Source organism: Vespula vulgaris, chromosome 4 (assembly GCF_905475345.1).
Source record: "Vespula vulgaris chromosome 4, iyVesVulg1.1, whole genome shotgun sequence".
Taxonomy (NCBI): domain Eukaryota; kingdom Metazoa; phylum Arthropoda; class Insecta; order Hymenoptera; family Vespidae; genus Vespula; species Vespula vulgaris.
Genome location: NC_066589.1, coordinates 2,752,013 through 2,776,621, shown reverse-complemented (window position 1 = coordinate 2,776,621; position 24,609 = coordinate 2,752,013). Strand labels below are relative to the sequence as shown.

General features: G+C 28.9%; 2 protein-coding genes across 3 annotated transcripts; both read right to left on the bottom strand.

Annotated features, from left to right (window-relative positions):
* Positions 1-297: 297 nt before the first annotated feature.
* LOC127063388 (protein amnionless-like) lies at positions 298-3,925 on the bottom strand. Its single transcript, XM_050993127.1, has 6 exons — positions 3,478-3,925; positions 2,768-3,072; positions 2,551-2,674; positions 2,122-2,356; positions 1,668-1,821; positions 298-696 (listed from the first exon to the last, which is right to left on the bottom strand). The coding sequence occupies exons 1-6, from the start codon at positions 3,739-3,741 to the stop codon at positions 327-329; spliced, it is 1,452 nt and encodes a 483-aa protein (XP_050849084.1). The 5' UTR covers positions 3,742-3,925; the 3' UTR covers positions 298-326.
* Positions 3,926-4,095: 170 nt separating this feature from the next.
* Positions 4,096-23,285, bottom strand: LOC127063392 (allatostatins). Of its 2 annotated transcripts, none has more exons than XM_050993138.1 (4): positions 23,208-23,285; positions 22,851-22,901; positions 6,217-6,479; positions 4,096-5,747 (listed from the first exon to the last, which is right to left on the bottom strand). In XM_050993138.1, the coding sequence occupies exons 3-4, from the start codon at positions 6,457-6,459 to the stop codon at positions 5,388-5,390; spliced, it is 603 nt and encodes a 200-aa protein (XP_050849095.1). In that variant the 5' UTR covers positions 6,460-6,479; positions 22,851-22,901; positions 23,208-23,285; the 3' UTR covers positions 4,096-5,387. The 2 variants fall into 2 exon arrangements, with proteins under 2 accessions (XP_050849095.1, XP_050849094.1); XM_050993137.1 differs by having other exon boundaries at positions 22,851-22,918; positions 23,209-23,275.
* Between the last annotated feature and the right edge of the window lie 1,324 nt (positions 23,286-24,609).

The window sequence follows — 24,609 nt, the reverse complement described above, 5'->3', positions numbered from 1 at the left end:
TCTTTTGCAAATATGTTCAAAGTTATTTTTAGCTTTCTTTGTCAATTGAATTTAATATCTTTTCGTTTTATAAATTGTATCTTTCTATTTAAAGACAAGATAGTTAGGTTGATATGGTTACGTTCATCTTATAAATGTTATATCACTTCATTATCTCTTGTCGTTTTTATACGAAGAAATAAGTACCCAATTAGATGTTGTATAATTAGAACATTTAGAATCTGATTCGTTATGTTTGATGTTTTGATAATTAATTAATTTTAAGTTGAAGTAGGAGGGAGAACAGAATACATTCGGTTTAATTGAGGAATAAGAACGATAAAAGTTTATTGTTCAATATCCATCTCGATATCGTCATCATCATCCTCCGTATTATCCTTTGCTCTCTTTTTCAGACTTGTCAGACTTAGTGGAAGATCGACGTTGATGAGTTCTCGTTCTTCTATCTTAAAGTTCTTGTCTCTTTTTGATCTATAAAGAGGATTTTCAAAGTTTCCACCACCAGAAGTGCCTTCTTCATCCAGTACCTCCTCCTCCATAATGAGTTCCTCGTTCATCTCATGTTCATCTCTTTTTGTTTGAGGATCATCGATTCTCACATTACCCTCAAGGACATTCTCAAAACGTGCGAAACCAAACGGCTTATTCGATTTTTTTTTTACGGGCGACCATGCTTGCGATATTTCAGACAGAACACTGTAAACAAATTCCATTTGTTATTTCGAAATAAAAATTGAATTATATCAAATGTTATAATGCAGATAAGTGATAAGAAGAATAAGACGATCATATTTAAGTATTATATCAAGCATCTGATTGTTTTTAATGGTATTTAACTGTCTTTAATTAATTTAAATAATTATTAATATATAAAGAATATTAATAATTAAAATCAATCGACAATTCTTATCTTAAATTTTATTCGTCTATTATATTCAACTTGGAAAATTTGGAAAGGATTATGCGAAGTGACAATTTAACAAGGTTTATCTGGAATTGCTTGGTGCCCGTCGAAGGGAAATAAAGGTCGGAGTCTGTCCCAATCGGACTAATTAAATGTCATAAACTTCGTCTCTGGTTGCTTCGTAGAAGTGTGGCAAATAGTAGAGGAGAGAAAGCTGAGGGATAGAGAAAATATAGCAATGAAGAAATTAGCTTCTCAGTAAGAGGGAAGAGATAAAGAGAGAAATAAGAGAGAGAAAGAGAGAATGAGATAGAGATAGATAGATAGATAGAGAGAGAGAGAGAGAGAGAGAGAGAGAGAGAGAGAGAGAGAGAGAGAGAGAGAGAAGAGAGATAGTAAATCAGACTGAGATCTGCCGTTCTATTCGTTCGTTTCCATTTCCGGTACTTTGCCAACTAAAATACTTGACATTTCTCTCCCTCTCTCTTTCTCTGTTTCTCTTTCTACCCTTCTTTCTCTTCTTTTTTTTGCGTCTCCCTTCATTCTCTACTTCTACGGACCCTAGAGACATTGAACTCCCGTGGTCGAACACTTTATTGGATCTCTCGATTAGCAGGAAACGTTAACTAAACAAGATATACGAAGTTTGTTCAATTAAAGTTGAACTTTCTTTAAAAACTAATTTAATTTTAACTTAAGTGCTCAATTATTACAGTAATGATTAAATTAACACAGTTATATTTCTGGTTTCTATTATACTTACTATCTCATTGAATAATCGAAATACCAAAAACTTGCGATTAGAAGGACAAGAATGATTATCGGTGCTCCGAAAAATGGTCCAAGCATCGTGGCCAATCGGGAATCTTTTAATGGCGCACCCGGATTTTCCGTATACAATATTTCAATATTTTCATCTGTTTTCGTAATAAGAAAATGTAAATATTAAATATTAATTGTTTAATATGCATAATTGTGAAATATTAATATTTCAATTTTATTTGTACGTTTTACTTCGTTTCATTTTATTTGTTCATTTTATTTTTTACTAAAAATTAAAAATTCAATACATTTAATTAATTCGTTATCGAACATTTGAGAAATTATTGAAAAATATTAATAAAGAATTCACGTTATCGAGAAAATAGAATTTTAATGAAAAGTTGTATTGACTCGAAATGAGTCATATTTATCTACATGAAATAAATCGAATTTACCATGAAGTTTTGTTTGTAGATCCTTTAGTGCTACTAAAGTATCAACACCGGTATATTCAGTCTTCTCTTTGAGAAGAACTTCTATATTATTTGTCCATGTTCGCCTAACGTACCATGCAAGTCTTGTTGCGCGTTGTTCCAGAACTTCGTCAACCAAAGAACGAATCATGGCTAACGAAGCTCCTTTTGGTATAGTTACTCGGCCACCGCAGTAAAGACAGCAATGTCCTTCGATCTACAAATTTCTATTTTGAAATATACTTGCTTGTTTCTCTTTTGGTAATAGCATTTTTTCTTTGATAATAGATTTTTTCATATTTAATTTTCTATAACATCATATAATTTTAAAGTCGCAAACACATATATCTATTTTTTGATTTTATTTATAGTTACAAATTGTTTATTACTTTATCAAATATATATATTTACCTTTAGTGGATATTCACAAGCTGCAAAGCTACATTTAGGCTTTTGAATAGCACATATCTCTTTGAGATAATCGTATTGTGAACCGTCTTGACAAAGACATTTTTCACAGCCATATTGACTATACCTGTAGAAAAGTACAATATCTTCAGAATCATTTATTCGGTAAAATGAATTCTAAAAGAAAAATCTTGGCATCTTAAAGAAAAAAGATACATACTTGACGCTAAGGAAACCACCTAAAAATTCTTTCTTCTTTTGCATCTCCTCCCAATCCCACCATGTACTAGGATATTTGTGATTCGATAATCTAATGGATTCTACTTGGACATCTTTAGCTGGTAGATATATATTAAACGTTTGATCTGTTCCTGGCAGAACTACATCGTCTTGACGACAAGGTATTCGTTCCATATGAGGTGCTGCTTCGGAAACACCATTCCAATTATCAGGATCAACCCAGAAAAATTTACCCTCCTTCAACCATCTCGATATCTTTGTTTCCGAATTTTTCGATTCGCTAAACTAAAATTATTTAAACAAATTGAGAATTTTGCAAATGTATAAGTTAATTCGTAATTATTTAGTCAAACATTAAATATCGCGTCTAAAGATATGCATCACTCTATACTTCATCGACAATGTTACATGCATGTTATTTATAAACTCTTTATAGTTTCTTATTGTAGGTAACCGATTCATATATATGTGTATTTATAAGAAACCTTTTTCTAAGGGCTTAATTCTGAGGTTTTGATTTAAAGAAATAATAAATAATAATGAACTCGTTCATGTTACTCCTATTGAAATTCTCTTTTTATATGCTATATAATATACATTCAAAAAAAAAGAGATGCAAGATAGTTTCTTTAATGTTATATTCAACTTAGTTTTTATAGATTTCGCATTTCAAATTTAATGTTTTCTTACCTCTAATTTACCATTTCTGAATAACACTAAGGAACCTTCTCTTGGTAAGTCAATTTTAGATAATTTTAAGTCCACGGATTTAGAAAGACCGACGGCATGTCTCGTTTCAAGTGGGAAAATAACGTGTCCATCGATTTTAGGTATATGATCCCAATTTTTTTCGTTTTGCCACTCGAAATCTACTATCCACTGTTTTTCAATAGCAAAGATGAGTTTATTCAATGAAAGAAAAAACACGATTTGCAAACATTTAATACACTTCATATTTTTTTAAAAATATTTTTTCTCACGATTAATTCATTTTTAAATTATCGGTAATATGACAGTCAAGAGGTTCTCTCGTCCCACGAAGAGTTTGAAATGGTTCGAGATTCAAAGCAATTAAAGACTGAAACAATTTTTTTATATATCGAAAGTGGGCGTAGCAGATAGTCGATTATTAGCCCCTTTATGTAATCGCTTTATCACTCAGTTGAAACGAAAAAGCTTTCAATCGATGAAACGATATTTTTAAAATATTTTCATAATCAATTTTATCATTTAAACTAACAATTCAGAAACGATTTAAGATGCGATAGTCGAAAAAAGATGAAGAAATAAAATATGATGGAAAGAAGATTATATAGAGAGAAGATTATAAGATTTATTATAGACACTGGAGATATAAGTTAATACAATTATACAATTATAGATATTTCTCTTTACTTCTTTTTCATTTTTTATTTTTTTGGCACTACGAATAAACAAATAAAAATTACGAAATATTTGTGATATAAAGTAAAATGATTCCTTTTTATTATGTTTCAGATGATGCACGCAATTCATTTTTAATTGATTCTTGATTAATTCATTGAATCTTCTTTGATATTATAACTCATATTTCATTTACATTGACGACAATTTCGTTATATTTGCATTAAGTATTTTACTATTAATTTATTTTTAAATGAACAATTGTAAACAAGAATAAGAATATATATATATATATATATATATATATATATATATACACACACCTATATGCATATCGAATACTTTTGAAAATGAAAAAATAGGAACAATTATGAAGAGAGATTTTCTTTATATTATTCAATACGACCTGATGATTTAGTTATCATCAGTTTCGATTGATTTTTTAATGATCTATTACATAAAATAATAAGGATGCGTGCATCTCTTCTTCTTTCATTCCTCAATGATCGCAAATGACAAGTATCTCTCTCTCTCTCTCTCTCTCTCTCTCTCTCTCTCTCTCTCTCTCTCTCTCTCTCTCTCTCTTTCTATAACTATGATTTCAATAAAATAATTTGTTTTTTTGAGTACACACATAGAATGGGAGTATTAGTAAATGAACGTTATCGTTCCGGGATAATAATGTTTCTTATTTAAACGAATTAATTGATACATTGCAAACAATACATGTAGATTATATTGTAGCGCATGAAATATAAAATCAAAAAGATAAAATTACTTAATAAAATTTTATAAAGAATAAAATAAAAAATTATCAGTAAATAAAGTTAGACATTTATAATCGTACTTGTTCAATCATTAATATATTTCTTTTTTATAGCGATCATTCACCAATACATCTATCCTATGTATGTACATATGTATTTGAATTTGTAAAGCATAAATTCGAAGGCTAACGCGCTCGCGAAGGATAATGAGAGGATCGAAAGGAAAGAAAAAAGGGAAATGGGATAGATGATGATGGGCAATCAATTTATTAACTTCTCTTCTTTTATAATATCTTTTCTTTTTTTTTGTTTTGCTCGATTAGGATTTTTTCTTTTTTTTTTTAATTAATCAGTAATCCGAAGAGATGTGGGATCAATGATGAAAGAGAGGAGAAACAATATTCGCGCGTAACGTCACCGAATAATACGATTAAGAGAAACTTGTTCTCTCTATTGTACAGTATCCTCTTCCTCCATCATTCTCTTGCCTAAACCAAACATGTATCTCTGTCCGGTTACATCGTTCGGTCGTTTTCCAATTGGCATTGAATCGTCAGCTGGTGATACGTCCCAATTTCTTTTTCCAAGACCGAAACTGTACAAGCGATTGCCACGTTTTTCTTGAATGTAATCCAATAGTTGATCGTCGTCGTTATCTCGTGTTAAGTATCTGTCATAAGCTTCAACAGGCAAATAATCTAGGCTCCTTCTCAATGGTTGATATTCGAATTGATTGTCGTTCCGTTTGCCGAGACCGAAGCTATACGGTTTTATTCTCTTGCCAAGTCCGAAGGAAAATGGTCGTCCTCGCTGATGGAAAAAAAAGATAATTGTTATTTTTTTCTTTCTTCTTTTTTTTTTGTACATCGTTCCGTTGAATTAAAAAGTTTATTGGAAAATATTGTATTGTTTGGAAAGTTCGTGCCACTTTTCTTCTGCTTGCAAATATATATATATATATAAAAATTTATCAATATATTATATGTATAATATTATATCTATTATAAGTTTATAGTTTTTTTGCATATATTGTAACAAAAAAATAACAAGATTGTAATCGTACAATACTTTTTATAAATGTTCATTTTTTAAATTTATTGATTTATTTCAATTTTTAAATCGTATGGAAGATAGAAAAGAATAAGTACGAACTTTCTTATATAGAGTTAATAAAAATAATCTATTTTAAAAGATAAATCGCATATTGAATAATTTGCAATTCCGTTAATGATTTGATTAACAATAAATGAAATTATATTTTATGAATAATAGACGTTACCTTGCCATCGTTAGTGTCGGCCCATCGTTTTCCAAGACCGAAGTTATAAACTGGCAATCTCTTATATTCGGAAACATATGTGTATGCTCTTTTTTCCGCGGGTTCATCATAGATCAGATCCGATATTGCTTGACTGAGACGTTGAGTGTGCGTAGATGAAGAAGAAGGGGGTTCTTCCATTGCCAGAACAGTTCCTTCGAGAATAGTGAATACGGAGAATATGATCACGTTCAACGTCATCATCTTTTCTTCCAAAGACAATACTGTGAACCAGAAATAGCAGACATCGACATCGATTTTCTCGTAAACAAGTATATGGAAACCTTTGAATACGATAGACTTCTAATAATGATATCGAATCAATCGTACAATAAACTTTTCTTTCGAAAGTACAGTCATGAAAGAACGAATCTTTTACGAGTAATTGAAAAGTATGCCAAATGCATTCTACAATAAAAATCGTTTAAATTTTAACTCGGAATGATATATATATATATATATATATATATATATATATATGAAATACATGTTTTATTAGATAATTAACTATATATGAGATGAAAGTTATTTTTTCATAATTAAAAATTAATAATTAAATGTAAAAGAATTTTTGAGTTAAGGTTAATTTTTATTTAATATCGGCATGTCATTTCTTTATTTATGATTTATATAATAAAATATAATTAAAAAATAGACTTGTGTTACTTACAAAAAGAAAAAAAATAATGGCTTAAAATCAGCATAATAAAATTGGTGCAAATCATAAAATTTTACGATGTCTATAAATAATACTTCGACGAGTACAGATTCGAAGAGACATATTCATTATCGTAAAAACGAAAAAGGTATAGTTTCAAAAATGGTTTCTCATAAAAGTTTCCTAAAGAATATTTACGTTCCACCGCAATTTTCTGTTAATAGAGTACGTGGTAGCAAGCTATGTAATAGTACACGTGGAAATTGTAAATAGTATTTCAAACTTTCATGAATGTTAAAAGTTTTTTCGTCATCGATGATACGAGTGTATTGCGTTGAAACTTAGATTCTGTGCTTTCTGGGATCCTTTCGTTGGATCTTTACTTGTGAACATGTGCGGTTTATGAGATGTGCCGAATACTTTTAACGTAGATCCCGGCTTATCCCGAGAATATGGAAAATCGCATTACAAATTTCAGAATGTTCAACTAATCTGATCGAGAAACGAAATTGCGGATCGTATTCAATGAGAACGTACGATCGGATATTTCGTTTATTCTCAATGCACTGCGAGTACTTTAACTCTTTACGTTCAATAGAGAAAAAGTATGTGTGTGTGTGTGCGTGAGAGAGAGAGAGAGAGAGAGAGAGAGAGAGAGAGAGAGAGAGATAGTGTGTGTGTGTATGTGTGAGAGAGAGAGAGAGAGAGAGAGAGAGAGAGAGAGAAAGAGAAAAAATAAATGAGATCTTCTCTCGAGAGTTTCCTCGTTAACGAAAATCCGGTCCGGTTATTCGATTGCCTCTATTCATCTTTTCCTCTTTCCTTCTTATTCCACTCTCTTCTCTTTCTCTTTCATTCTTTTTATATCTTTTTTTCATTTTAGTCGTTTCTATCTCTTTCTCTTTCTCTTTTTCTTTCTTTCTTTTTCTCTTTCTGTTTCTCTTCCTCTTTCTCTTTTTGAAAACATTCATCTCTCATAAAGTGTTTCAGGTCAATGCACTAGAATAGTTTCAGAATGTATGCCTTTCCAGCCCTCATGTATTTTTCTTTTTTTTTGTACATCCTCTATTTGCTGCGAAAACATATCATCCCCTTGATTCGACGAATTCATTTTAATTACATTTATCTCAATTTCCTAAGCAATCTATTAACGCTTGTGATAGGCAGGAGGGAAGATTGAACATCGTAGAATGGATCACTAATGTGGAGTATATCGATACTCTTTGAGTAATTCAGTAAGTTGAGCTTGATGAGATATTTGTGAATTTAAATGCTATTGTTTAATTGTATGTAAGGTATAATTTAAATAAAATCATTTTACGAGTAATTAAAGGTAAGAGAGAGAGAGAGAGAGAGAGAGAGAGGGGGGGGGGGGGGAGAGGGAGAGAGAGAGAGAGAGGGAGAGAGAGAGAAAATAAAGTTTTTTAAATCTGTTTTTAATTTGGCAGATTTTTGATTGGTAAAAGTATAGGTATATCTATATATAAAATTTATTTTGATTAAAAATAAAATGATACAAATGAAGGAGATAGGAAACATTAGATAAATTAATAAATCGAGAATATATAATGTGTCTTTAATACGAACGAGAAATACGATTTATTTATTTCTTTTTATCACGAAATGGACTAAAAAAAGAAGCTTAATCTCATCTTCTCTGGTTATCAGGTTTATAAAACATTCAAAGCATATTTTATAAAGGAGCACTCTTCCTCGGAATGACAATGTTTATGAAGAAAACAATGTCGCAAATAAGTCGCAAATAAATTTCGCAGATTTGCTTAATAACGTTTTTAACTACTCAAGTATTTTTTCTGTATTTTTAGTTCACAATAAATTATGCAATTTGACGAATCAAATGGGATAATATGTTCATACGTTGTAAGAGTTGCACGTAATTCATTAAAATTGGAAGGCGAAATATGATGTTCATTAAATTTGCACATTTATCTTTTCTTTCTTTGAAGTTGACGACGTAAACCAATACCTAGATGGATAGAAATTAGAGAGAAGTTTGAATTAATTATACGCGTAAAAAGATGTGGTTGAATTAAGAGATTGTATGCAAATATATCTTGTTTTAAAGGAAAACCAATAGGATTCTAAAAATTCATGTTCGAATATTTGTTGTATAATCGAATGTTTGCCGGTATGAGGTAAATGTTTACATCGCAAATGGATGTATTACGGTAGTCAAATAATTTTCATCGTGAATTATCAAGAATAAAGAGTTCGTAAATGAATAAGTTGAATTTTATTTGATCCAACATAATATTTCTGGATTACAATTTCTGATAAGGAGATCACGATTTGACTTCAATAATTTTGTGCATTAATTTATTCGCGACTATGTTTAAAAAAATCGTTCGTTATAATTGTGTGGTTATGTACACTCATTATTTCGTTCTTGTTTTATCAATCGAACAAAAGCGTTTACTACGCGTTTAGAAATTATTTAACTTGCTGATACTAATTCCGAATTTCTCAAATCAGATATTAACTTCTCGCGAATGGATTAATTAAGCGTGAAAATTTTTTAAATTTTTCATGAATTATTTCCTAAAAGAAGTTAGTAGTACAGTAGTTGATCGCGCACTAATATAGTACGAGTCGTAATTTTATTGAAATGAAGACTTATAAATTTCACGAGTGATTTATATATAGGCGTCCCCATTATATTAGTGCTTTACATATTACTCGCGTCAATAGAAAACATATCTGTTATCGCAATTTTAACCAGAACGATCGGTCGTATTTGCTTTCAGTGTTATTGAACAGCTAATCGCACTCTTCTTTACGTCGCGCGTCCTGCTCTTCCCTCAGCTTTTCGAAGCCTACCGTCTACAGTTGTTATCGATATTTTTCACGAACAAACCATTACCTTGAACATTTCAATCTTATATTTCGCATTAATATTTCGAACTTGCTTTTGATACGAATAAAAAAAGAAAAGAAAAATAATTGGAGCTCGAATTATTATCGATTTTCTGGTTCATAAATTCCATTCAAAAAACTCTAATTCTAATAAATTTAACATATCCTTTTAATGACCTATTGTATTAAATGGTTATTATATTAAGCTTACATGAACGAAAGAAATCCGAAGAGTTTAACATTGTTCATTGATCAAATATTAAATCCGTGAAATTACAAAGTTTATAATGGAATTTGTAGACTATTTTGCAGCATTTCGTATCAGAAGGGCAGAGTAAGCTTAAGCTTTGGTGGTTGATGAATCATCAAACCAATTAAGAGAGAGAGAGAGAGAGAGAGAGAGAGAGAGAGACAAAGATATAGAATTAGAGATGAGAAACCGCTAAGATTGGGCAATGGTTAACCCCGATTCCCCTGAGCTACTAAACCGAAATCCCCATTGGGTAGTTCCTTAAATATTTGACAGTGAATCCCAATGAATGAAGATATCCTCCTTCTGAACTTGTCCGCTTACGTGATCTCCCTGACCCACAGTAGGCTTAACCCCAAATCCAAGAAACGAATACATGGTCTACGTCTTCGACCAGATAAGAATTACTTCGTGAAAAGTCGATTCCTTTCTTTCTTTCTTTCCTTTTTTCTCTTCTATCAATTTTCTTTTTCATTCCTTCATGAAAGTAAATAAATTTTGTCCACAGTAATTCTATATTTGATATACTTGATATTTCTTTTCATATTAATATCTTTCTTTAATGAAAAATTAAATTTAATTCTTTTGAAACTGCTTTTTTTAAAGATATTATTACATGTCTAATATTTTTAAAGATCTAATTGATTATCAATAAAATTGCGCATTATCGCTAATAAACTACAGCTATTTTTAATCCTTATTCCAAGAATATCGAACCAATTTGAATATGAATAAATTTTATGTATTTTTTCCTGTTATAAAAGAACAGTCGTATAACTTTTGCAAGATCATTATTTATTCGTAAATATGTTTATAGGAGTTGCGTGATCATAAATATCGTAAACCAAAAAGGATGTAGTTGGTAACATTACTGAATGTGTAGATGTGATAAATTGAAGTGATAAGGATTACAAATTATAACGAGAAACGATAATTACGATGTTTATTATGAGAAATTGTAAATAGCAAAAAAATTTCTAGAAAGAAAAAAAAAAGAAGGAAAGAAGATCCATTCGTTATGAAAACGAATGCAATTGGGAATGCATGAAAGTAGAAAATTTTGTCGTTTACGTTTGCATGTGATCAACCTCGATGTACAATAATAACGTTGCTCTCGAACTTTTATGAGACAAAATTACAAGATGACGTTTGCTGAGAAAATAAACAAGAAAAAAGTATGTATTTGTCGTCACTACGTCACTCTATCATTAAATGTGAAAATCGTCGAGTTTATCGTCAAGAATAACAAGCGAGAATGCGAAATGCGTTCTACTGTGAAAAATGGTCTTGAAATGACGTGATTATTCTTTATACTGATATATTTTAAGGACATACGAACGAAGATTTGAACTTTGCTCGTTTTCGAATGGTTCTTAACATTTTACGATTCTCAAAGGATCGCAAAATCGTTCTCTCGCAAAGTAAAAAAACCATAGAAGTAACGTTAAATGAACTCAATGGAATTTTACTCGTTCCTTTTTTTGTGTATTCTTTTATATAATAGCGTTAATGTAAATGATTAAAAATTATATTAAAAAAGAAGATCATTCGAAAATCATCATTTACACGAACGTTTTATAATATCTCTCTATAAATATTTTATTCGTAATAAGTTTTTTAACAAGCAAGCTTGTTAAAAAATATGAAGAACAAACGGAAGTTAACAAAATATTTTTAATGAAAAACAAAGCAACTATGAAAAATATTATTAAAATATATATTCAGAATATATTATTCAGAATACGTAGAGGTATTTTTCAAGCGTTTATAAATAAATGAATATTTTTTATTGAAAAATTCGTGATTTATTTAATAGAGAAGCACGACTTAATTTCACTCGATTATTATTCGTAATCTTTGGTCTTGATATCTGAATAATCTTTCGAGCTTGTTTAAGCAGAGAAAATGATTGACCAAGGATAGAAAAAAGAAAATAAGAGAAAGTCTTTTGGTCTTGAAAATGGTCGAGAAAAATGAATGTTTGAGATGACTGTATCATCAAAAATGGTAATTACTACGAAAGTTGTCATCATAAGGGTGCGTTTGTGAAAATGGAGAGTAGATTCTTTTTTAGGACCGCTCAGAGTGATATCTCATCAGGTTAGGAAAACTTGAAGCATTTCATTTCAAATATATTTTCCTTCTCTGCGGAAGGGAAATGAAATTTTTTCGTTCTCGCGGGAAACCCTCGATTTCCTTCACCCTCTTCTTCTTTTTTTTTTTTTATACTAAGAGGTAATGGTCGCCAAGAGCTATTAGATTAGATACGTAGGTAGTTTCTATCTGTTATAATAGTATTTTTCACATTTTCGAGAGACATTTAAATAAAAAATCGATAATCAATTTCGCAAGTGGTTCTTTGAAAGAAAAGGGAACTCAAAGAGAAAATGCTCGGAGGATTCAATGCTTTTTTACTTTTCACCATCAGAATTTTCAATATCAATGCTTTTACGATTCCCTTACGATTTCATTGTAAATGATATAACCGAATGTCTATTACAACTTTTATACTCGTGGAATTTAAAAATTTAAAGGAAAATATTTTCATAATCTCGATCATATAATTACGATGACGTTAAATCGCTTTATAACATTACCTTATTCCTTTTTTATTTTTTTATTTTTTCTGTTATTCTTCACGTTCTGTATTCATCTTATTATCTATTTCATTAATATCAGCTTCTATTGCCGTCCATCTCTTATTCTTTTTACTCCAGTTCTTTGATCGATAGACAACATGTATATAGCTTATAAATCTTTCATATCAGATCTTTCTAACTATCTACCTTACTCCGTTAACGTTATTTTTTTCTCTTTTTTATAGATTCTTCACGTGTAATGGAATATTTAATCTTTAACATCTTTCTAAGGAATTGCATTATTTCTTTATTAAGAATTTTACATTTTTCTTTTTAAAGGATTATTGTAAAAATATAATATCATATATTATATTGTATATAATATGTTATATCAAAAAAGTTATATATTTTCAGTGCATATTTGTAATATTTAACTTTTTTCTCATAAGAATTACATTATTCCTTTATCAATTATTTTATATCTCTTTTTTTGATATTATTGTAAAGATATTATATTATATAATATATTATTTATTATTTGATAAATATTATATACTTTTTCAGTATTTATTTGTTGACATCACCGAAAATCAACTTGTTCTCGAAATAGAGTGAATTACATTAATAATGTAAAAAACAAATGTAGGATGAAAGTATATTTTACCTAAAAACATTTCGCAAAAAATTTTATCATGCGATTGAATTATGTTAGATATGATGAATATATCTTACTACATGGATTCGAGAAAAGACTTCGATGGTATTCGCCGATGCCTTACAAGTATCAGTAAATCCCAGTGACCCATAGTAGTCGAGTTATTACGATATAACGTTTCTACTACGTACATGCATATTTGCCACGTGTTGTTAAGTCTAAATTTTTCTCCTACTGTTTGGTGAAAATATAAAAACATGAAATATAACAATATGAAAAATATCGTAATAATACGTACAAAATTTCGATTAAAAGAGTCATTTGTTTATTAATAGTAAACGAGCTTCTCATTTCAATTATCACTAAAAAAAATTATATTGATAGATCATTTTCATTTTCTTTTTATTTATTAACAATAAATAAGTTTATAAAGATTTTTATTTATTAATAAAAAATAAATTTTTAAAGAAATTTATAAAAAAAAGTTACCACTTTCGAATTTATTTTACTTAATTTTCATTAATATTATTGTACTACGACTTATATATCGGATATCGAATTTTATTTCATAGTCAAAGTCACGATGTGAAAATGATATTATATTTTGCATGTGTGTGCGTGTAATAATAGATTCGTGTGTGTATGAGAGAGAGAGAGAGAGAGAGAGAGAGAGAGAGAGAGAGAGAGAGACAGAGACAGAGACAGAGAGAAAGAAAAGGATATTAATACAATGCACAATATCTCGTTCCATTTTCTTTCACGCAATTTTCACGCTGTAACGTAATTGAAATTGTACACTGCATTTTTCATGAAAGGGTATACCCATGGCATATTTATCACTTTTTTATTTTTTTTTCTCCTTTGTCTTTCTCTCTTTTTCTTTTTTTCATAGGATATTATCGAGAAAACGATAAACAGAGAGCGACGATTAACCACGTAATGACGCCGACCTTTGTGTATAGTTTCCATAAATTATTTCCTTTATGTCCCTGTTACAAGTTCATGAACATCCTTATGGAATAGAAAAATCGGAAACTTCGACAATTAGAAATATTTATTAAAGATGCAAATAACGATGTTGTATAAAAAAGCTATAAATCAAATATTATAAGATGAAAGATGCTTTTTATTCTGATTAAGTTTTCGATTTTTAAAAATTAATATTTAGAATATTTTGTTTTCTAGCAGGAGGGTGTTTACGAACGAAATTGAAACGATATGAAAAAAAAGAAAAAACGAATAGGGAATAATATAGAATACAATAGTTATCGTATTTGATCGAAAATTTAGTCCTGATTGAAAGAGCTTTCCATCGCAATTTTTTTGCCGTAGCACAATAATGTCTGATTTTATTTAACTCTATTGTTTAATGTCGCATCAACTATCTGCGAGATTTATTAGCGATATTACAGGAAACTCCACAGCTTATACTTTATTTATAATTTATTATATAGTATGCTTTAGGTAGAGTAGTAATTCTTGTATAAATTCTGTGTTCTTTAAATCTCCCTTTAAAATGCATTTCAGATTAAAGTGATGTCTATCAAAAAAATATTTTTTACAGAATGCAGAATGAAACGTTCATCTTTTAGTTGATGATAATTTTGATTTCATTTAGGATTTCTATTCTCCATTCTAGTTTTCTTTTATTTATTTATTTATTTATTCATTTAAAAATATATTTCTTTAAATAAAAGAAGATAATATCCGAAAAAGTCAATATCCAAGGAACAAATTACTTTTAAATTGTTCTTTTGAATTGCTGTACATAAGGTTCTTGACATAATCGTAAAAAAATAGCTTATAGTTTGTTCTAATCATTAGCTATAGTTTCGATAATACGATTTATCTGTCCTTTAAGTAAAATGTATGCTTTCTGAGAATGTTTTGAAAATTACAAGAATCTGTGGAAAGACAGGAATTTTGGTTGAGAATTTTATGTTTACTTAACTTTAATAACTTTAAAGGTGGTTCCAGTATTTCGCTAAGGATGCCATTAATTGGGCTAGATCGAAAAGCACTTACTACTATCGTAAATGCTTTATTGTGGTAAAGTATCTCTTTAGCACGTCGGAACTGACGTAGTTATAGGCAATTGATCGATAATCTAATTCTAATTTATTCTCCTGTAAGATAAAGACAAAGTGTTCTGATCAATCTTAATTATTTGATATTATTATTTTCAATATATTGAACGGTTGAATTCGATATTAAACATGTATTGCAATTTTTATTCTTATTTATAGTTTGTAATTCTGTAGCTATCTTCAAAAACAGTAATTCTATAATTATTCCTTAAAGCAATTCGTAATCGTGTTATTTTTACAACTAATTTATAGTCTTTAATTATGAAAAGTTAAATAAATAAAAAATGTAATTATTTTCATATACACATAATTTTCATATACATAATAATTACATTTTAATTATTACATTATACATTTTTGTTATTATTTTCAAAAATAAATTGTGATTCTGATTAGATTTAAAAAAATTTTTAACTTGCAAGAGTTAAAATCCGGAATATTATTTTTTAATATTTAATTCTTGTCTCTTAAAAACTTTGGAAAGATATGGGAAAAAAAAAGAATTCATAAAGAAGTCTAGAAAGGCAATGTAATCGATCGAAAACAGATAGAGAAAAAATGTGGTTTCCATCAAAATTCTTTTGTCAGAGCTGGATAATGCTTTGTGATTTCAGTCGAGAATTTTATTTCTTTGAGGATTGCCACTTGTTATTCTCACTGTTATACGTATTCTTTGCAGTTATGAAGTTCGTAGAATTTGTTGACTTTATGAAGAATCTTCGTGACGATATAAATTTTATTCCTTCTTATTCTTTTTATTTCCGTAAGAATAGAAATAAATAAATTCGATTCTCCTTCGTCCGGCTTCTTGCTTTTTTTATGACTGACACAACTTTAAGAACATCAAAGAAAGAGAGAGCGAGAGAGAGAGAGAGAGAAAGAGTGAAAGAGAAATAAAGAATGAAGGAGAATGATTTATGTTCTTTAATGACATTTCGAGACGCTTCATGGGAGACATGGCTGTGGATGAAGAAAAGGTCCACTTTAGTTTGCAATTCCCCTCAATTTCGTTCTCTAGTCGTAAATCGATCCTTCATCATCAGTCTGCCATCCGATACCCTCTCTCGTTTAACGTTGCCTCTCGATATTCATGTGCAAATCGTATGTATATTCGGTACTACGATTTAATATCCCACTCTAATGCTACCTTTCAATACACTCAGGCTTATTCGTAAAACGTATGGTTCGTTGAGTGAATAGACCTCGTGAACAAGAAGAAGAAGAAGATCGTTTCTGTTGAAAGAATTTTCGAAGAGAGTCAATGATGGAATATTAAATCGATCAGGTTTATTCACTTCGGATAAATAATAATAATTAAACAAAACTTCTTAAAAATTAATATTTTATTTCAATGTTCAATCTATGAATAATTAATTCGTTATCTATTAATGAAAATAATTCTTTTTATTATATATTCTCGATTTGATATAGTGTTAACTCGTATTATTACGATTCAGCAAAAGAGGAAAATCATGTTCGAATATAATTCAACGTCCTAGAACGATTCTTCTATTTCTATTCGTTTCTATCTTATGCGACTTATCCTTTCTTCCGCCGATTCATTCATTTTTTACTTTCAGATCCGACCGTCTAGTTTAAGCATTTTTTTCAAACAAAAGTTTTTGAAATGAAAATTTTCAGTTTTTTTTTCAATTTTCAAAATTGAGTTAAAGATTTTTTATCAGACATAGATAATATCACGAGTTTAAAACACTATGTAAATTTTCAACAGAAAAATTTCATTCGTCGAATCGATTGTAAAGATATAAAATCTGATTGTTCATTTTATTTTCATGTTTTCATTAAAACGAAATTTAAACGGGATTAGAATTAGAATTGCAATGTCAGAGATAGCACGACCAAATTGAAATTGCTACAAATTTGCTATTCCCTGATGGTTCTTCGTTTTCTTATTGGTCGAAAAACGTTTTCCTCTCTTATCTTCATCTCAATTAGACATGCTATTAAGTTAAAGAGGGAAAGAGTACTAACCAGTTCGCCTACGCACTCCTACTCACATTTCTCGTCACCCAAGCAACTACATTGACTATTTTCATCATTTCCGTATTTCTTAAATGCTTCTCGTTTCTATTCATTTTCTACTTTTCAATCTGAAATATTGCCTTCGTCGATACGTCATCATTTAAAAAAAGATCTTTAAATTGTATTTTTAAAAAAAATGACGATATCAATAATTTTTCAATATGTATATATTTTACTATGAACTTTACTTTCTATCTAATTCCTTTTAAGAATATTATTAATTAACGGAGTTCGTTTTTTTAATTGCTTCTGTAAATATTAAATATGTAACCTGAAGGAATGTAACACTTCATTATCATACTTCCTTGATAATGTCGTAGATAAGCATCATCTATCAACGAAAAACTTTTTTAATTCTTTTTTGCAAACAATCGCTCTTTATACATGCATGTGTTACAAAGAAATCTTTTTTATGGAACTTAACAAAATTTCTTATTGATAGATGATATTATCAACGAATTATGAAGTGTTGTCTATATTCAGGAAAAATATAATTTAATCATTCATTAAATTTTATGAAATAATATTAAAATAATAATTCATTGTTATTAAAAATTACACAATTCAAAAACTTTTGCTCCATACATAAAATATTTAAAGCTATTCTCTGATTGAAACCATTATTGATAACAATCCCTAACTCGGAAAACGTCGATCAGAAGACGGTCTTTGAAGATTGTCTATAGAAAGTTTCAAGAGGATGAGAAAAGATACTTCGTTGTTATCGTTGATCTTACCGAAAGAAGACAAAGGGATTATGTTGCATAGTAAGTACTTCCGTAGTCACGGAAATGAGATTAACGTCAAATCGATATTCGTTTCTCGAGAAACGGAAGCATCCCTTCTGGTGTGAAATGAAACCTCATTAATACATCCTCTTGATGCATGTATACCTCTTCACCTTGTTTTCGTCTTTCCACGTAAGTAATGAGATTTAATAATGAGATGTTCAAGAGAAACTATTGTCTCTTAAATCATTACGAGCTTTCGTAAACTTCTAACAAATCACTTTAACTAGGGAAGATCTAATATTTCCATCTACTAACGTAGAACGTTAGCATTTATCTTTATGTTTATTTTTCTTTTTTGATTAACAATGTTTTCTTTTCCTCTTTTATTTAGTTTTTAAATAAAACATTCTTGGCAACTTGAACAACGACATTGATGATATTCCAATTTTTGGAAAGTCAAATTAAAAATAAATATAATTTAGATTCATTGCAATACTAAAATAAAATTTATTCACGTTAAAGAAAATATTGTTTATGACTATAATACAAGAGAAATTTACAAAAGCAAAAGGAAGGACTTCTGTAATTCTGTTTTCAATTTTTGAATCGAAAGTTTCATGAGAATAAAAGAATGTAAAATATTACGTTCAAAGATCATTTGAGTTAATAAAGAAAGAATAAATTCACATTATTTATTAATAATAATGTAATATACACATACACAGACTCTTTATTTAGTTTATTCTGTTTTGTTGACTATTTTTGACTAGTAAATTTACGAAGACCTTTCATTTGCTAATGGATTTAATTATAAAAGCATCCCCTTCGCATGAACAACCATAACCACAAGTTTTATGTGAACTCGACGTTGTTAATTGAAGTTTTCTCGTTCCAAATGAAACAGTAGTAAACGAAGTTACGACTACTCTTACTGTTTTCGCAAGAGAAAAAGAAAACAAATGAATAATCAAAGGCAATGATCAAAGACGTTGCTATACAAGCAAAGTTCAAACGACGAATTTGACGAATATCTTTCTCGTTGTCTTTCATTAATTGGTTTGAATAATTTAATAATTCTCAATATAACAATCACGTGTCACGTTACATGGTAATTTAAGATATTCAAAATATTTCCAATGAAATCTTATTATTTTCTATTGTAAATAGAAAAAAAAAGAAAATATTTGTGTAAAAGATTATAAATAATACGTGAGAATCATCTAAAATGCAGAAAACTTATTTTCTGTTTGGTTTCGATGAAATAAATATGTACGAGTCTATACCTTGTTTATTATCCGAATATGTAAAAATTGAAATAAATTGATAATTCGAACTCGTATTTAAACGAAATAGGATGGACGTACGAATTTATGAATTGATATTTCCGCTTCATTTTACATTAGTTTCGCATTAATAACATTTCCGTTAATATGGTTACTCGTTGGTCATCCCATATTATCGATTAGTCAAATCTTTTGATAACAAATTTCTCGAACGTAATTTCCTAGAACGTAATCGAATTTGATTCTCGTGTCACGAATGAAGAAATATTATTACGTACATAAAGACTGTTCACGCATATTAAGCTTAACAAATTTTCATAATACTATTTCTCTTTCGAAAGTAGAATCGTTAACTCTAAATCTTTCTCGTTGTTTAATTACAAGCAACGTGAAACGCAATCGAAGTAGGAAGTTGCAATGTAAATTGCGTTTCAAGAAATTTCATTTCAAAACGGAAAACAATTGAAAGCATCGTTTCAGGAATACCTTCCTAATGGCTTGACATTAGACGCATGCACGCATTAATTTACCTACAGCTGCGTTGAGGAGCTTAAGCAATGCGAATGGTAAAGATATATTTCATTTCCATCTGCGAGAATGTGTCGGAACTAATGTATTTCATAATATTTTTGGCTTTCATTTTGGAGGACTTCGCAATTACAATCTAATTTCTAATTCTAATCGTCGTTTCTCCTTACTTTTTCTCTCTTTTTTTTCCTTTTTTGAATTATTTTTAGAGAGGAAAAAAGAGAGAGTCAAATGGAAAAAAAGAACGTTTGAAAAGATCGTTAAGTTTCAAACAAGCTTCGTAATAACTGGCCTGTTTAATAATCCTCTACGTATGTCTTTTTTTTTCTTTTTTTGTTTTTCATTTTTTTTCTTTACTTCTTTTTCTAGAGCGCATATCTTTTTCTCTTTTGGATAGAACTGGTCGACGATGAGATAGGCCGCAGCAATAATATGCGTCAAGAGCGATTATCAAGCTACCACTTACAAAGCTATTCCTTTATGAGCTTTTATCTTGCGACTTCATAACTTTCTTAACAAGGAGTGTCGTTTAAATGGAAATGTTGTCATGAAGGATACAAAGAAGTAACGTAGGATGTTTAGGGGATACCAACTAGATCGTGAAAAATTTTTAAAAACCCTTATTTTTCATTTTCATCCTTCCCTTTGTAATTCAAGTTTCTTTTTTTACTTCTAACAAAAAATTATGTAATATTAAACTCGTATAGTTATACTATATAATTTTAAGTATAACTTATACTTTTATAGAAAACATTAACTTTCGAATATGAATTAATAATTCTCTGGTAAGCGGGCAAAAGAGTACAAGTCAAAATTATTAATTTTTTAGAAGAAACACTTATAATATTTAAAGTACATTGTAAAATTAGATGTATTTAAAATTGATAACATATGTTTTGTTTCGCTAAATTTAGAAAATATCGTACTTGATTTAAAAATTTCTTTTTTAAATTTTAAGAAATATTTCTTTTATTGAAAATGATTACTTGTATTATTTCGAACAGAATTGTTAAATTTTAATAAAATTTATTTGTATTATTAAAAACATAAACAAAATAGTATATAATAAAGTAGTATATATTAGAATATTTATTCTGTTTTAATCAAAATTTTACTTCTATTTTTTTATACATCCACCAGGATATATTTTATATCGAAAATATGAAATAAGACAAAATATAGAAATATGAATATGTGACTGTAAAATTAGGTGGCGTTATAAAGGATTAATGTTAAACTGATAAATCATTCTTGATCTTAGTCAAAATTTAATTTTTTGTTTCATCGAAGGAATATATGTGAAAAATTATGGTTATATTCTAATGAAAATAAATCTACATGAATTTTTTCAAAAATTCGAGGAATAATGAAATTAAAAGTTCAGAGAAAAGGAAATAAATTTAATGATCCCATTCATTCTTCTATTAATAATCGTACTTCTAATATTCATTATTCTACGTAGAACGAAACATGAAGCGCGAGGAGTTGAAACGTGATACCGAAAGTAGGAGTTTTCAATATCTCGTATATCGATCCGTGTAACAGGATGAAAAAAGAATCGTTTATTTTCTGACTACCATGTGTTTAAATAATAAAAGTAAAAAGAAGAATATACTTTCTACTAGTAAAATTTGATAGTTTGATCGATGACATTTTATTATTTTTAGATTAGTGAATTTTCGAGCAGAAGAAATTAAAACATGATTGAAGATTATTTCAAATTTTGTATGTTCAAAAATTATAGAAATTAAAAGAAATATAATTTATAGTGTAGATATAAAATTTCTTGATTAATATCTTATTTTTCTTAGAAAAATTTATTGTCGAAATTACAAAATATTATAACATAGTCATGGATTGCTTTTATATATTGAAAAATCGTAAAAGTTTAAAGAAAGAATAATATAACGTTTATGAGTAAAATTTTATAATAACTTTCTTCGAAAAATTTATTGCCGATTAAAAAATATTGAAAAGTTATCGAAGTTTGAAGTTATTCGCATTATAGAAAACGTATATTTATTAGAAAAGTGCTCGTTTAACAAATAGCTATAAACTTAAGTACACTTAACTCAAATGGCTAAATCGTCGAGGGTGTTATAAAATAATAGTAAATGTAGACAAAAGACGATCATTTCTTTAATGAATTTGACAAAGTACTTTTCTTGTAAGGCAACGAGAAGCGTACGTTTTTACTCGAGCATAGTCATAAAGTGCTCACCTGTTGCTGCCGTGTTTCTGGAAGAGCGTTCGTAATTCAAAAGATATACCTCAATAAAATTATGTTTGAATCTAGACACGATTTTGAGTGAACTATGTAATTAAATTCATAACGATGAACTACGAATGTCCATCATTAAACATTTTTATTACATTTTCAATTAAATTTCACATATTTCGTTATGTTAAGATTTTAAGTTTTATTTAATATTTTTCAATTTCTAAATACTATTTACGAGTATATGTATTTACGGGTGAATTATTTTTTTTATCACCATCCATATTGTATTAAATAATTCAGATATTAGTTTTCTTTAACATTAAACTTTCTTATCCAGACCGATCAGTTTTGCTCAAAAAAATTGAATCAGTAATATTTATAGTCCCGGATATACATAATTAATAATGTATACTAATTCTAAAAAAAAGCGACATCGTCATCAAAATTTATTAAGAAAAACTTTTTTATTTTTGTTAATAGTCTCAGTGAAATTTTCGAACTTTTCCCATCGAAAAAAAGGATAGACTTAAGCACTACCTTAGTCATCGAGAACAAAAGAACTTTTTTATCTATCGTTTAAGAGATCAAAATAAAAGAAAAATAGATTCATAGTTACAGACATAAAGAAAGAAAGAAAAAGAGAGAAACAAAAAAAGATAAACAGAGAAACTATTGGATCTGCTCACCTGTTGCTGGAAGAAAATTCGACGCTGGGAATTGGGCAGGTGCAACTTTTGCTAATAGTACCACCACCAATGAAATAAAAATAGAATAAGATATATAAATAGATAAATAGATAGAATGAAGATAGAGTTACTGACAAAGAGAAGAAAGAAAACTCCCGATACTTCTTCGAACTTGTCCGAAGTTACTACTTGTTGAATTAAAAATAAGAAGAAACATAAAAGGAAAAAAGAAAAATTCAAAGAGAAAGATAGAGATAACGAAGAAACCGAGAAAAAAAGATGTGAAAAGATGACTTTTCACGACACGTGAAAGCAAAAAGATTGATGTCCTTTGAATCTGGATTTTCTCGTTCGTACCTCCAAAAAGATTCCTCTAGGTTGATACGAGCACACCGCGAGCGTACTGTCTCAACGCGGGAATGACGACGGTGGCGTTGCGACGCCACCCTTTATACGTGTATTCGTGGCCTATACGCCCTCGGTGTGCGTGTATATGCGCGCGCGTTAGTTCTCTTTCTCTCTCTCCCTCTCTCTCTCTCTTCTACTCAGCATCTTTACCAGTGTCTCTATCTTTTTCTCTCTTTCTCAATTTTACTCTCTACCTCCCTTTATCTCTATTTTCTTCTCTCTTCCTAACTTTTGCTCTCTACCTTTTTATTTGTTCTTCTTTTTTTCTTTCTGAATTTTACTACTTTTTTTCTTTTCTTAATTTTATTTACTATCTATCTATCTAATTCTCTTTTCTTTTTTGAATTTTATTATATGTATATCTGTCTGTTTCTTTCTTTTTTTTCTCTTTTTTTCTATCCTTCTTTCTCATTTTAAATTTTATTATCCGTCTCTCGCTTTGTCCTAGGCTTTTTTGTCTTTCTCAATTATTCTCTCTCTCTCTCTCTTTCTTTCTCTTAATTTAACTTTCTTTGTCTCTCTTTCTCTCTTTTTCTCCCACTTTCTTAAGATTTAAGTACGCGAAATTTGTTTACATTCCCTTATTCCTCGTCATCTTTCATTTACTCGTCACTCTTATCTCTCTCACGAAGCCAGCAACCAAGCAATCTGCTTCACGTCCACGAAATTACCAGCGATGTTTTCTCATACTCATTCTTGTTTATCTTATTTTCTATTATATTATAATTATAAATAATGCATTGCACACACATAACTCATCATTTTTATCGTATAAGTACGAAATAGAGATTTATTATCTTCTCAAAAAAAATGGCGTTTTCTGTTGGAAAATTTAGGATTCGTACGCATACTGTATAGAATGTATATATATACATATAAACACACACACATACATGTATATTTTGAAAATCTTATGATTATCGGAGACACGCCTTGTACCTGTTTCAGATTTTAATTTTCACAGGTAGAGGATTATATCAAAAGGTACGTAAAATCGCATTAATTTATAATTCGATGAAAACTACATTAATTACATCATTTTTTTTTAATTTTCTTATTAATTATTGTTTCATATAATAACACGTTTATTATCACATTGTGATGAATAAACGTGAATTTTATTTATAAGATTTTTCTCTGAGAATTATAACAATAATCCAAATAAAAAATTAAGTATTAAATGTTATAAACGTACGGACTTTTTCAATATATTGTTGGTTTTGTTCGAATTAGTTCATTACATCTGTTATCAAAATACAAAATTCAAATGATGTGAATTCGAATTAGATCTAGCATACAGCTTTGAATCTCTTAAAACTTCTTAAAATATTTAGTACCTGACTAAGAAAAG